General features: G+C 35.3%; 1 protein-coding gene across 1 annotated transcript in view; it reads left to right on the top strand.

Annotated features, from left to right (window-relative positions):
• Positions 1-15,071, top strand: part of MYO16 (myosin XVI) — a 313,979-nt gene that overhangs the window by 65,540 nt on the left and 233,368 nt on the right. Inside the window, exon 5 of the mRNA XM_026845772.1 lies at positions 13,328-13,436. Coding sequence (XP_026701573.1) covers positions 13,328-13,436 — 109 coding nt within the window. The remainder of the gene's footprint in view (positions 1-13,327; positions 13,437-15,071) is intronic.

The raw sequence follows: 15,071 nt of genomic DNA on the forward strand, positions 1-15,071 counted from the left end.
AGGCTGAAATATTAGAAAAAAAAAAAAAAAAAAAAAAAAAAAAAGGAGGGAAGAATATCCTTTCAGGTAACCACGTATTTGGATAGAGCTGTTCTGCTCAAAAAAAAAAAAAAACAAACAAACCAATACTCTACCCCCTCAATCTTGTATGACTTTCTGTGTATTTTCATTTGGGAAACATTGGGATGAAATATCACTATGTCGTAGCTTGTAATGCATAATTTAGAAGGGCTTGGGAGCATGAACCTATGAAAAAAGAACTATCAAATGAATCTTCATGAATTCTTGAATTTCTGAGTGAGCTAGTAGGGGAAAATGCAACACAGATACAATTTATCAAAAATTCAAGGGCAACTTATCTTGATATGCCACCATAAAGATTGATGTGTAAAGTCATTGAAAAGAAAAACTGGCTTACATACTGAAAGCAGATGGTTTAGGTAAATTCAAACAGTGCAAGGTTACTGGAGGTAATAAACAAGGTGACATAGGGGTCAGTGAAAGGCTCACGTCACATGTTTTTGAAGACTTTTCAATTAGGATAGTAAAGGTGAAGAAAAACCTTGGCTTCCCAAATCTAGAGTAATTCATGTAGACTATGTGTGAAAAAGTAGGTAATTCAGTTCAGTGCAGAACGATGTGAGATAATGAGACTGGGATGCGTAATGAAGTGTAGGAGTTAAAGATGTGAACTGAAAGCTAGTGGAAATTTGAATGTAGGGGTTTTTTTTTGTTTGTTTTTGATATTAAGCTTTAACACATTGTGGTTGCTGTCTGCAAGGATGAAAGGCTAAAAGGACATTGGAAAATGTGTATAAAAGCTGGAATATGAAAGCATAGGGAAAAAAGTGTCTCTTTATATGATTTCTGTATAACAGCTGCATCTTTAGCTATGTAAAAATCAAAGTTTATCAAATCAGACTTGCCTTAATTTCAAATTGCTCTCATTAGAAACTATGATATATTGCAAACTTTTAAAGCACAGTAAATAACATTTTTCCAAAATGTTAAAAGATGGGAAGTATTTGTTGAATTAAAATAAATACTGCAAGATTACTGATATTGCATTTCTTAGGAAAAAGGGTGTTCATTAGAATTATGAGCGTATTGGAAGTTGGAAAAAATTATTTTTTGGGATGAAGACCAGAGAAAGACAAGGGAATGATTATGACAAGTGTTGCTGGGCAAGGTGATAGGAAGATGATAGTTGCCTATCACCTCGTCATTTACTGCTAAGATTACACTATATGAATGCAAGTAAAAAAATTTGTCAAAACACAGATTAAATCCTTGATGGGCTACATAGGATTATGTCTTTAAAGTATTTGTTTCAATTTTGTGTAGAATTCTGACACTTTTCCAATATATGCATTAATTGATTGAGAAGATTTTATGCAAATAAACCTGGAATCTTCTTATCTTTCAGCAATATATAAATGTCAGTGGTGTTTATGCTTTTATTGGTAGGATTTATAAGTGTGTGCTTTCCTTTTCATATAATCGATGAGAAAATTTGGCATGAGGTGTGTATTTCCCTCATAGCTGTTTGAGGGAGTAACTTGCTGCAGTCCCATACAGCAAGTTACTACTTTTTATGGCTTGAAGTTTTTGATATCTGCTGTGCTTCATCCATTACCCAGGCACAGGAAAATAATAGGGTAATCTTCTTGTCTGGTGAATTCTCTAATTACAGGCTGGTGTTTTGAGAAGGTATTTCTGTATGAAGATGACTCTCATACTAAGCTTCCTAAATACCTTTGTTACTTCACACAATGACTTGTTTGTAGAGTGTATAGATTTAATTACTAACCAGCAGGACAGTGTCACACTGAGTGCAGATTAAGCTGCTATAGAGTCCCTTCCCTGTACACTGGGAATATGTTGATGTTATCAATCAATCCAATGAATCTGTCTCATGACAAAAATGAAGACAATCAGAGTTAAATTAGCAGTTTTGTACTCTTAGTTCCTTGCGTGAAATGAATGCATTTATGTTTGCAGAAACTATACACAGCGAGTAATTTTTTAATCTCTTGCATTTTATGTCAGAGACATGTAGGACAAATTTTTCTTTATTTTTGCTGTACATGAATGTAGACTTTGACTTTTTCTCTGCATTAGTAAAATGGTAATGTCTAATGTTATGCCTGAAGTAGTGCTATTTATTTCCATGTGCCATTTGAAAGATATTTAATTTACATATATAAAAATATACACACTATATACTTGTGTGTATGTAATCTCAAAATAAACCGGAGAACAAAAATCAGAACATTCAGCATCCATATTTTCCAAGTTGCATAAATAGTCTTGGATATGACAGCGCACATAGACAGGAAAAAAAGACTAGCTTCCCACACAGAGGGAATAAGGAGAAGACTATTATGTTAAACAGGTTTTGGTTTTGCCCCTAGCTAGATTTTCCACCATTTATGTTATTTACATTGATCCTGAAAGCTACTAGCTCCTCAAAATCATCTTCCAGTCTATCCTGAGCCATCAAATGAGCTTCTTTTCTTTGGTGCTCCATGAGATTGTTTTGTTTGTTCTGCCTTCAACAGTGGTTGATCAGGGTCGGTAACCCTTTGAATGAAGCTAGGCAAAACTTTCCCTGGTTATTTGGAGTGTGTATATATATGTATGTACAACTACTTCCCCATGTATATGTGCATGCATGTATATATACATACACACACATGGAACTTAGTAGGAAACGTATTAGTAAAAGGTAATAGTTGCTGTCTTATTTTACTATTTGTGTCCTGTACTTTGCAGTACTATAGTTGATATTCAGAAGATGCTTCCTATCCCCATTTTGCCTACAATAAAACCAATGTTGTACACAAATGACTGTTCTTACTAGCCCCAGGGAGTGATATTTTTGTTTCCTAAAATATGACATTCGGTTGACCTTATGTAATTACAACCTTTATTAATGGCTATAAAGTAACTTTTAATGCTAACTGTAATGTCAGATTTAAAGACTTTGACAGGTAATTCCAAAGGCTTGCTCCTTTCAAAAGGCTCACAAATAGAAACAGAATTTCCTTCTATTTGTTCTAAGAATGAAAGGCAATAATTTTATGAAGTGACCTTTTGTTGCAGTATTATGAGACGGGGACCGATTATTTTACTGTGTGCCTGTCATAATTTTTAATGATTACAATTATAATAAAAATGAAAAGAATGTGTGCTCTTATACTGTTATCAGAGGCATTCAGTACTTGAATAATTTCATTTTTTTCTATAAGCTCTGCTACTGATGGGGAATGTGCAAGTCCCATGTGCACAAGCAGATGGGGAAATTTTAGTCTTTAGTCATCAATGCTCTTTGAAGGTTCCCTTCTAATTCCACTTTCTTGCCAAAAAATTAGAGAGCTGGCAATATCAAGTAAAATACCCCTCCTTCTGTACTTTGACCACCCTTTTTGTTGACCTAATTTTGATCTTTTGCATTTTTTCCGCAGTATATTAAAAATAAAATGGAATTCGATTCTAAGCAAAGAAAACTTTTCTTTGTGATGTACTATCATGCAAATAGATTTTGCTATAATTTCTTATTGTCACTTCTTTAATTACCTCAATTTTCAGTATAAATGCTAAATTACAGTGAGAAAAATATATTCTGAGATGTCTTCTCAATTTTTTATTTATTTCAAAGACAATGATTTGATTAAAAGAGTTAAAAGTATGTCAGATTAATTTTGTGACATTCAAACTGGACCATCCTATTCATAAAATTATGCCAATTTTTTTTTTTTTTTACATACTAAGAAAAAGAAGGAACTTCTTCATGATTTTAGCACCCTCCTGATACCCTAATACCTCTTTTTTTTTTTGTCTTTTTTCTGACAAGCCCTCACTAAAATTGTGCAACAGATATTTTGACCGAAGAGATACCTCCATAAACAAACAAAGAAAGAAAGAAACACAGACACTGTTTGGATTTTGTCATGCTTGGCTTTGGAGATTAATATTGTGGATATATATTTCTTCACTAGGTGCTCTTTAATATACTTTTTTTTTTTTTAAATGGAAGGTGGGGTTTTTTAGGAGGTAGAATATTGAAATATTGATTTACATTAAGACAAGTGCATATCTTGAGAACAAGGTTGGTTCCTGTAATTTCTGATTGAATAAAGTTTTTGTTCAGAGACTGGAGAATGGAATGTTTAAACTCATGGCAATGTGGGAGCCCCAGTAATGGACTTGAACGTGTTCTGCTCATGGTCCAAACTTGTTGATTGAAATCAGCGTCACACCAAAAATCCTAAAGCTTTATTTGCCCTGTGCTGTGGCTAAGTATCCCATCTCTGACCTCACATCTAGCTACTGACCTTGCATTTGAGCTACAGATTTTGATTATGTTAAGAATGATTAGTTGAAGTTGTTGGAAAATACAGAATGAAGTATGGAAGTAAAGAAACAGAAATGGATATACAAAAATAACTCTGTCTTTCCAATTTCTGATCAAACTATCTGGATGATTCTTCATGTTTTCAGATATTTAGGTGGGAGAAGAGAGAAAATATAAATAATTCCCTAAGTCAATGAAACCAGACTTCATTTGTCTTAGAAATTAAGACCTTAAATTCAAAAAAACCTTAGTGGTGTATGCTAGAAGTCATAATATGAAGAACCACCATGAAAGGTGACTTGCCAACTAATTAAGATCCAAGTAAATATCTGTATGCATTTAGAATTAATAGACTGTTTCCAAATCCTCATGAATGTTGTAGTGCTAGTGCATGAAAATAGCAGTAACTTGAGAAATGTACATTATTTTTTGATTGATAGCTTCTGCATTAGTAGATTTTAACTTTTCATCTCCTAACTGTATGCTTAGTTGTATTTTACAGTGAAAGATGTTATCAAAAACATACTATACTTCTGTAGTGTTATTAGAATTGTTCAGTACTGGAACTGAGTGGGATTTTATTTGCCTTTTACATGCCTTACAGCTGATGGGCAGAATTTAAGTCCCCATGGTGCACAAACAGATGGGAAAATGTTGGTCTTTAGTTTTCAGTCATCAGTGCTAATTCTTTTATCTTCTGAATGCATTAGTCAAACAGACTATGGCTGTCAAGCAATCCGCAATATGTGCCATGACAGCCTTTTTTTTTTGAACTCTACTGAAAATCTTTTCTGTGAACTGATATTGCCTACATTCTATTAGTTTAAGGAAAAAATGCCTTATGCATAAATTAAAAGATCGTCAAAATGGTTGTGGAACTTTGATGATTTTAAAGTGCTGTTTTTATTATTTGTGTGAAGTAATTCAACAACCAAGAAGCATGTTTTCAAATACAAAGGCGTATTTCTGTAGGCATTGGTGATCTTATATGTATATATCTATATGATGCTTTTTATAAACAGATACTATACTGGCACATTTCTTTATCCTTTCTTAACCAACGTGTTGTAACCAACAGAATTTAAGATGCCTGAGATTTTTTGAACATTATAATGTTCTTTATGCACATTGGCATGCATCCATAATTCCTGATTTCTAGATTGCAACAAAAAAGTCTGTTTTGACCAGGAGTTAAGTTATATATTCAGATTTTGGTGCCTGTTTCTGCAACGTGGAAGCGAGAAGTGATATGAATTAAAGAACTGGTATCCACACTGCAACTGAAATAGTTTACTTACACAAGGATAAGTGAATTTCCAACTGCATTAATATGGAGATTCCTTGACCAGTCTAGCATGTAGCTATGAGGGGAAAAAAAGTAAGTAGTAATGGCATGGCACGAATCTATATTAATGCAAATGCATATATTTTACCAATTATATAAGGATATTTACATAAAATTTTTGGCCCTGAGTTTTCTCCTGATTTCCTTTAAAATGTCTTTTTGGCAATAAGCAATCTCTCCTCTTCAGTTTATTTTATGTGCCTGGAGAGCAGTTACAAGGCTCTGAATTCAGCTTTGGTTACATAGGCTGTATTGTCTTGCTTTTGTGATGTGGGAACAGGCATGCTGAAAATGAATTCAAACCTTTTCTTATATCACAAGTTAAGCTCATCCAGATGGCAGACAGTTCCTGTTTCTTGTGAAAGAATAATTTTGGTAATGTGACAGGCATGGGTTTATAGACAGTAGCAACTCTTACAGAGTTTTAAGCTCTGAAATAGAACAAAGATTGCAGACAGCTGATCCCCAGTATCTTTCCTCTCTGAGAGGTGGAAACTCCTGACCTCAAATAACTCAAGGTTGTGGAAGAAGTTTTGTACCTGGTGCACTGGGCCAGCCCAGTTTACAGAGCTGTGCTCTCTGTAAGGCCATTTAAAAGGAAATGAGAGGTTTTCCCATTTGTATTGTCAGAATTTGTTTTCATAAGTATACCTTAACACAATGCCCTACTATGAGGGAAATCAGCTGAGCAGGAGGATTTGTTCCCTGCATTTTTTCTTTAACTGTACAAAACCATGTAAGGCATGCACAGAATGTTTTTAGTGCATCAAACTGCAAGCATGATAGATGCAGTTAGATAATTTCAGTTATTAATTTGATTTGTGATCCACAGGTTTTACTTCTGAATTGCTGTATGGAGTTTGGATTCTTTTTCAGATTATTTTTCTAAGAGACTCTGGAAAGAAAGTAAAAAAATATTTTCAGTTTGGAAACTCCTACATGATGAGACTGCTCTTTGCATTTCTTCAATACCTTTAAAAGCTCAGGTTTCAACAAATAATAATTTACTGAGGAAAACTTATTATTTTGTAAAAGTTATGCTTTGGTCTGGTATCCATTACAGTTAGGTGTTTGGATGTGGAATTTAACTACCTGAGAGTAACTTAACTGCCTGAGACAAGTTATAGTTTGTTATTTTTAAAGCATAGTACTTTGAAGCTCAAGTCATCAGTCATGACTTACTGAAATTCCCATTTAATCAAAAATCAGGTGTGTCCCCTCAGGCTGCAGTGATGGAAAATGCCGTTAAAACAATGAAGAATGGGCCTGTGAAAAGTTGCTTTTGTACAGCCGAGATTGTAATTTATTTGTTTTCTTTTGAGATATATAAAAGATAAGAAACTGCTAGGATTCGCTGTGTAGCAGGTATCCCTATCTGGGATTTTTTTTTTTTATCAGTCCCACTCCTGTCTTCTGTAAAAGGACTATTTGGGTTTTTTATTTTCTTTTCTTTTGGCAGGCTACATTAAGGGTCATTAAAGCTAAAACAGAAGGTAGAGCAGCTGTGTGGTGATTGTACGGTTTGCCATGGACCATACTGGAACTTACATACCTTTATAGTTGCCTTATAAACATTTGTGATCCCTCTTCTCTCTCAAGCTCAGGGAGAGGAGGAATAAAAGTATTAATTTAGAAATAGGTAAGCTGCATGGTAGACTCCTAGTTCTGAATCTGCTCAGGGGGTATCTTGCTTTTTCATGGGCTTTTTTTTTGACCTTTTGTGCTAGAACAGGAATCCTTGGCTTACACTGGAGTTCACAGAGATTGATTAACTATATCCCAAATATCTTAAAAATCTGTGGTATCATGGAGAAGGGGCTTCCTTAAAGATTTGTGTGGAAGGAGTTAAAATGAGAATAGACTGCAATCAACATTCTGAGAGACAATATCTAGATTTAGTAAAACGGTTTCTAGATTGTTCTATACCCAAAAAGAGAAAATACAAGAATTAACTCAGCTTGTGTGTCTCAGTTTGCTTCTTAGTAAGCAGATAAACTTGGATTATGACAGGAACAGGTAGGGTAACTGTCAATGGAGGATCTATAATTGCAATCACTAAAAACCTCATTTGTTTTTTCACAGCTCTTCTAGTAACCAAATTGTTATTTCTGTGAAATAATTTCCTGCCTACAGAAAATCTGTTGTTGAAATGGGTTGGAAGGAAAACAAGCTTTTGCACTGAGAGCAGCTGCTCAATCTCAACTAATCTTTTATTATTAATTATTATTTATTATTCTTCTAATGTGGAGGTCTGACTTTTTTGAGCCTTGCCTTGAGAACTGTTCCTGTTCTGCTTAGCATTGTGAGTCTCTGAAAAAAAGAGGACCTAAAATACAGCACTGTGTGGAGAAACTTTATCCCTTTCACCTTGGTAATGAATGAGTCTAATAAATCCAACAAGAACCGCAAAAAGAGGAGCCAGCTAGATTTCTGAGATTTGGTATCTTGAATGAAAATTTATGCAAGCCATTGATACTGGAGAGCAAGATCACATGGCACCACGGAACCCATAAGCATGTCTCATTTCTTGTATGTTCCTTGTTCGCAAGAAAAGAGATCATTATATCCTGATTTCTGTTGCTTTCTTTTTAACTGAGCGCATACTAAGGGCTTTTGGAAGGATGTACTATTTGTGCAGTAGCCATAGTATACATGAGAGCATGCATATGTGTGCGTGTAAACCTTGGGCATCCTTCAATGAGCAAAACCTGTTAATGAAATTAATGTGAAGCAGTAGGAAGAGCTACATGTAGTCTTGGTCAACTCACATGGATAATGTCATCTTATAAAAAGGAACAATTTGTAAATCACGTGGTTATATTTTTAAAAAATGAAGAAGTTAATTGTCTGAATTACAGTTAATTACTGAAAAGATGCTAGCCTTTTCCTTTTGGAAACAGTGGTTAACATAGAGGAGAGAAATTTTGGTACATTTACAAACATATAAATGTATACATTTATATATATATATATATGGTGTATGGAATGAAATAAATACGTTACTAATACAAATATAAATATAAATAAGAGTATAAATAGATATCAAAAAGTCAGGTTTGGTGGGGTTGACAGTTGACTGCACAAATTGCACAGGGTTAGCCTACTGTGGAGCACTTGAAACAGTAACAACTGTTCAGAAGCGTGTTACTAGGAGAAAACTTTTGGTTTTTTCCATAGCAACAAGTACATTAATAAGACAGTTGTTTCTGCCTCTGTCTTTTTTTTTTTTTTTCTTTCTTCTATCCACACATACTCCTCAGCCTATATTTTATTTCTGATTGCTTTCATAAAGCCTTATGAAGCCAATGGTGGTAATCCCAGGTAAAAGAGGCAGTGGCTGGGTCATGACTTCTGTACTGAAAAATATTTTATAATACACCTGGGACTTCATACTATACAGATAAAGCTAAGTTTCTTAGTTATTTCAAATATTTAAATAACCTGCACAGAACACAATTTTAAAAGGATAATTTAATGCATGCAACAGAATACAGGACTGTAACATCCTAGCTGAGGAGCTAAGCAAGAAAGTACCTAATCAGAGACATGCCCAAATCCTTCCAAAGTCCTTGGGCAAGCTCAATAAATTAGATGTCCTCTAAGAATGCCTCAGTCAGATTACATTGCAGTCCAGTAAATAGGTGGAAATTAAAACAGGATTAAAAATGCACAGTAAAGTGATCCTAATATAAACTGAAGTCCTTTGAATCATCATTTCTGGGACCAGAAGGGAAATCTTATCTCCTTTCACTAGCCAAAGGTATTTTCTCTTTGGCATCAGGCTCTGATTTCTGGTCATACGGAGATAGCATACAAATCTGGCACTGTCTACTCGGCTAATGTTGACCACCAGAGTTCACTATCTTATGCTGTCTATATGCATGGGTGTTGTTCTACATAGCAGAGCATGCAATTCAGTTACATTTTGCATTCTGTGTATTGAACTAGGTGTCTTTGGTAACATTTTTTAATAATATATTTAGAGATTTTCCTTCTGCAGTCCTTTTAAAATAGAAACAATTTATCACTGCAGATGAATATTTTTCTCAAAAATATTTCTTGTATTTATGGGATATATTGGATAAAGTTTTACAATACATTTATCTTTTTATTGAGAAATGACTTGAGAATGAGGATGTGTTGAGAATGGGTAAGCCAGTAACAATTCATGTACACTGACCATTGCATGCAGAATTCAAGCAGGTGGATGAAACATCTGAACTTCAATGGAATAAATAGGGAATTCCATTTTGAATATAAACAAGGTATGCATATAAATTTGGAAACTCTGATATCAGCACCTGTCACTGTCCTGATAACCTGTCACATATCTTTTTGGCAGGGTATCATGCAATACACTAAGAAAGGGAAATACAGTGGAATTTCCCACCTTTCTATACCTAGAATGGCTTTCTTTCCAAAGCACACTGAAATTTGTTGCTGGGCATAACGCACATGAACCTGTCAGTGTGGGGCTGCAAGCAGGGCTGGAGAGAAAGAACTGTCGAAGTGGGAACCGAGCAGAGGACTTGGAGGGAGTCACATCTCTGGCAGGACAGTGGCCAGTGAAGAAGGCCATGCCAGAGCAGTGAAGGAAGAAACAAGGAGCCACCAAAGAAGAGGAACCGCATCATGCTGACCCCAATCTCCTGGACTGCTCACGGCAGGCATAGCATGTGTGCGGCAAGAGGATTGGATATGGGAACGGGGAGGAGCAGTGTCTGGAGAAGGGTCCAAGTGTAGTTCCCTAGGTGGTTTTTTGTTTGCCCATTCCTATTTTTCAGTTGCAGAATCAATAATTAAAAGTTTGTTAGTTGGACAATTAAGTAAAATTCCCTGGCATGAAACTTATTTTATAGCTAGCAACGGACTTTACAAAACAGTGTTTGTGGCTATTCTCAAAATATTTGGTACAGTTCTTAAAATTAGATTTGCTGAAGTCAGATGAGTCAGCCTTCTCCAATGAGGTGACTGGTTTGGCGGGTGAGGGCTGAGCAGTGGATGTAATTTACCTCTATTTTAGTAAGGCTTTTGACACTGTCTCCCATGGCATCCTCAGACAAAGTATGGGTTGGGTTAGGTAAGTAGGCAGTGAGGTGGATTGAAAACTGGCTGAGCAGACAGGCTCAGAGGATTGTTATCAGCAACACGAAGTCCAGCTGCAGGCAATTCACTAGTGGTGTATCCCATGAGCTAACAGTGGGTTCAGTCCTGTTCAAGGTCTTCATTAATGACCTGGTCAGTGAAACCGAGCACACCCTCAGTAAATTCACAGATGATACAAAACTGGGAAGCAGGGATGATACACCACATTAAACATGCTTATTATTAAATCCTACAAAATATTTGTTTTTGAAGCAAGGTACTACTTTTGAATGTGCACCATTATTCATAATTGCTTCTTTACCTGAATTCTGAGACCTTCTCCTACCTCTGCTGCCACAGCTTTCACCAAACTTGACCTTCTGTTTGAGTGCATTGTGAACATTTCTTAAGAAATTAATTAATATAGAACCACCCCTAAAAAATTACCTGGACCTGAGTAAATCCATGTTACATCCTTCTTTTAGTGACATTACATCTTAGAAAGGAATGAAAAGAATGCTTTAATTATCCTACTTCTTCTGAATTTAGTACATCAAAAGTTTTTTGATTACTTAACTCAATAAGGAAGAATACATAGGTTTGTTTTATTATTATCCTCCTGACCTCCTTCTTACATTGCCTGATGATTATCTACATGCAGGGAAAGATAGGTAGCTTGAAGACTTTGTGCTTTTTTATTGTATGCAGGTCAACTAGGTATGAAAATGTGTTACTTCCTTGATTCTACCATCCCCAGAAAACTCTCATGGGTCAGTGAGTAGAATGTAAAATAAACAAAAATAATGTTTCCTAGTAGTGAAACAAGTGCAATAAATAGTTGTTAAAGCATCCTGCAAATATATTATGATCTTCAAATCCATCTTTTATTTGATTTTTGATCACCTTTTTAATTTTGTCTGGCAGAACAGTCAAATAAAAGTTTATTTTCATAGCACTATAATGAATATAAGATTTTATAACTTATAAGTCTCTTTCCATTACTTTTCATTAAGCATGAGTCAACTTCTCTCATCTAATCTCATTTAGAAATTTAAAAGATATGCATCTAATCTAAACCTGCTGTCTAGGTTCCCCTTACAGTCAGTGCAGCAAGACATGCACTAAAAGAAAGAAGTATACCTTGTAGCAGGATAGGTTATTTTGCTGTATAGGATATGGTGTAGTAGGATATCTGAGGTGTTTGAGATAGCTGAGGTGAGTCATTCTTTGATGCCTGTCTGTGCCCTCCTCACTACAATGGGAATCCAGGAAATCACCTCAGAGTAGCAGTCCAGCTTCAACACGTTAAGTTTGATGACATGAAGCCTACATGAACTTGCTAGTTTTTCGTGTCATTTCACTCTGAGCCAAGAGCTGAGCCCATTACAAGTTTTTACTTGATACAGTACTTATAGAGTAAGCTCCTGACAGAACCAGTCATACCTTCTATTCATAATTCCTTATAACATTTGACCTCTGCTGCCATGGTTTTAAGAAAGGCAGTCCTTGGTACCCCTCATTTTTATTAGCTAAATTTTTTATCATACAAGCTGGTAAGAAAAATGATTAAATTTCCCAGAGGTCACTCTTATTTCATAATTCCTTGCAGTTAAAAGCCATAGAGAGAACACTTGAAATGAATTAAAGTTATGGCCTCTTAAAGAAGATACATGACATTTCACTGTAATGTAAACTTTTATGTCCACTAGACATTTATAATATTTTCAAGGATAAGTACTTATTTAAAAAAAAAATGCCCTTCATAGTGCAAATTCTTACACTAACAATGTTTGATATAGAAAATACAAGTTTGCCTATTGTGCTGGTGGTTTATTTTCAAGCCTTTTGTGAATCTATTCCCACCCCCCCTCACCTCTCCTAATGGCTCCTTTTAGTTGTCTGTACTTTATATTGAATTTTGAATGAAACTTATAGAAATGTCAGGTTGGCTCCTTTCGGGACTGCAGTTGAAATAATCAAGCTCACTTTCATTGTCTCCAGTTGGTGACAAATGGCAATTTTATTTAGCAAGGGATGGTTCTCTTTGAGATTGGATTGATGGACGAGGCCATAAGAGGTTGGGCTGGCTGACAAGGTTACCCCTACCAGCTGTCTTTCCATCCCTGCTGCATGAGTGTCTGTACTGCTTGTCAGTCAGCTTTTGAACTACTGCTGTTTACTGTGTAATGTTTTAAGGCAGACTGTAGTTGGTGACAGCTTACTTTACTTTAAAATGCTGTGCTGCAAATGGTGATGCATCCAAAATTCACTGATGAGCAGTTCAGACATCTGTGCAGTAAAGGCAGACTGGACAGCTAGGGTGGCAACAGTGTCAGCCAGCCCTTTTTGACATTCAATACTCCTTTATTTTGTCTTTGCTTTTTTGTGTATTTTGGTTTGGTTTGTTTCAGGTTATAATCAGCCTGCTGTCTAAGAAATCCAGCTCTGAAATGTTTTTGAATGTAAATGTATAAGAACCCCAGTAGTGTTTTGAGGTTTCACTACAAAAATCCTAAAATGTTTTTAATTCTTGTCTGTAGGCTGGAGCAAATGTGCTGCTGCAAGATGTTAATGGAAACATTGCACTTGATTATGCCATAGAAGGGACTGAATCTAGCAGCATCCTTCTGATGTACTTGGAAGAAAATGGTAAGTCAGCTCTTCAGCTTCTGGAACGTTCTTATTGAATATGACATAAAACTAAAAAGGATGCATATTGATTTGACATAAGTCAGCACTGAAGCCAGTGGAACTATATTAGTTTGGAGATGACAGAAGGAAGATGATTTGGAGTCACAAAAGCTTTCAGGGAGTTTAGATTGGAACAATTAACAAAGGTTAGTGGCAGTGGTCATAGACAGATCTGCATTTGCCCATTCATAGGGAGATGATAGAATGTGAATTCAAAGCAGAAAAACTGCAGTAATGCAGAAACTTTTAAAACAACTAATTTAACTGTGAGGACCAGGTTTCTCATATTTTTCCTTTCACATGTGAATTATGTATAGCCTCAGAGTCCACCTTTTCCAGTGGCAAGCTGTTAAGTAAATAAATATCTGTAAATCATCTGAATGAAAATGTATATGAAACTTTATCATTTATACAAAAATATTAGTATTGGATTTGTTTTGTATTGAGAAAATACTGTAGCTAGATTTCTATTATGAAGTATGCTTAATATATTATAGATGGCAAGACCTGTACTGAAAAAAAGAGTTTGCTATTCACCAGTTCCAAACTTAGATAAGGGTTCTGAAGTGAGATTTCTAGCATTGCTCTGACTGTAATAGGTTGCCTTAACATTCTATGTGCCTCATCATATCAATGAAGACAATGTATTAAGCAGAAAGAATGAGCAGTAATGAAAAAATGTAATTTTAACATTGCCTTCATATAACAATTCTGTTTTAATGTAAACTGAAGTTATATCCTGTTAACACTTAAAAGAAGTAAACTTAGACTGGCACAGAAATTACACTCAGTGTCAGGTCTTATACTGGTAGTCCATAGCACATCCAGTGTATTGCACAGACATATTTTATAATTTTGCTTCCTTAGTGCCTGGCAATGTCTTTACAACTCATGAACATTGGTTTTGGATTTTTCTAATGGCAAGACCAGCATTAGCTTCTAAAAACTTGAATGCCTTGTAAAATACAGATATTTGAAATCTAAATGCTCCAAATACTTTGGCTGATGTGGTATTTAACATGTAGCTTAAAACAAGCATGGAGCATACAACAATATGTAGTCTGATTACTTGCAATTATTAATGAAGATCTATCAGAAAATGCTTCCTCTTTCCTTGGCTGTCTCTCTTTTTGTTTGCTTGCAAAATGAAATAGATTTGGAAAAATAAAATAAAAAGATTTGGTCGTTTCTTGGAAAAGTGTCTACATTGAAGGAATGGTGGATTTTTATGAGTAATGTTATCCGTGTTAACCTCTTTTCCAGTAGATAGGAGAAGCACCGTTTCTCATTTTTAAACAATGATTCTGTGAATGTGAGATGTTTCCAAAGAAAAAAAAACCGAAATATTATGTAGGTGACATCTACCTCTAGCTAAGCCTGAGTCAATCATCCAGACCTTTCCTTTTGGTCAGTAGAGAGAAATAGGAAATGCATGTATTGTTTCAGCTCTTCCTAACCTGCCTAGGTGAGGAGAACTGACTTCCAGGACTGTTTCTTTCTGCTGACTAATAAGAACTTAAGTTGACAAGTAATAGTTTATCAGTCTTAGTTTTAGACTGTTAGAGTAGATCAGTCCTATCCCTTAATTGCAGT

This window comes from Athene cunicularia (assembly GCF_003259725.1).
Source record: "Athene cunicularia isolate RWA chromosome 1 unlocalized genomic scaffold, athCun1 chr1_part1, whole genome shotgun sequence".
Taxonomy (NCBI): Eukaryota; Metazoa; Chordata; class Aves; order Strigiformes; family Strigidae; genus Athene; species Athene cunicularia.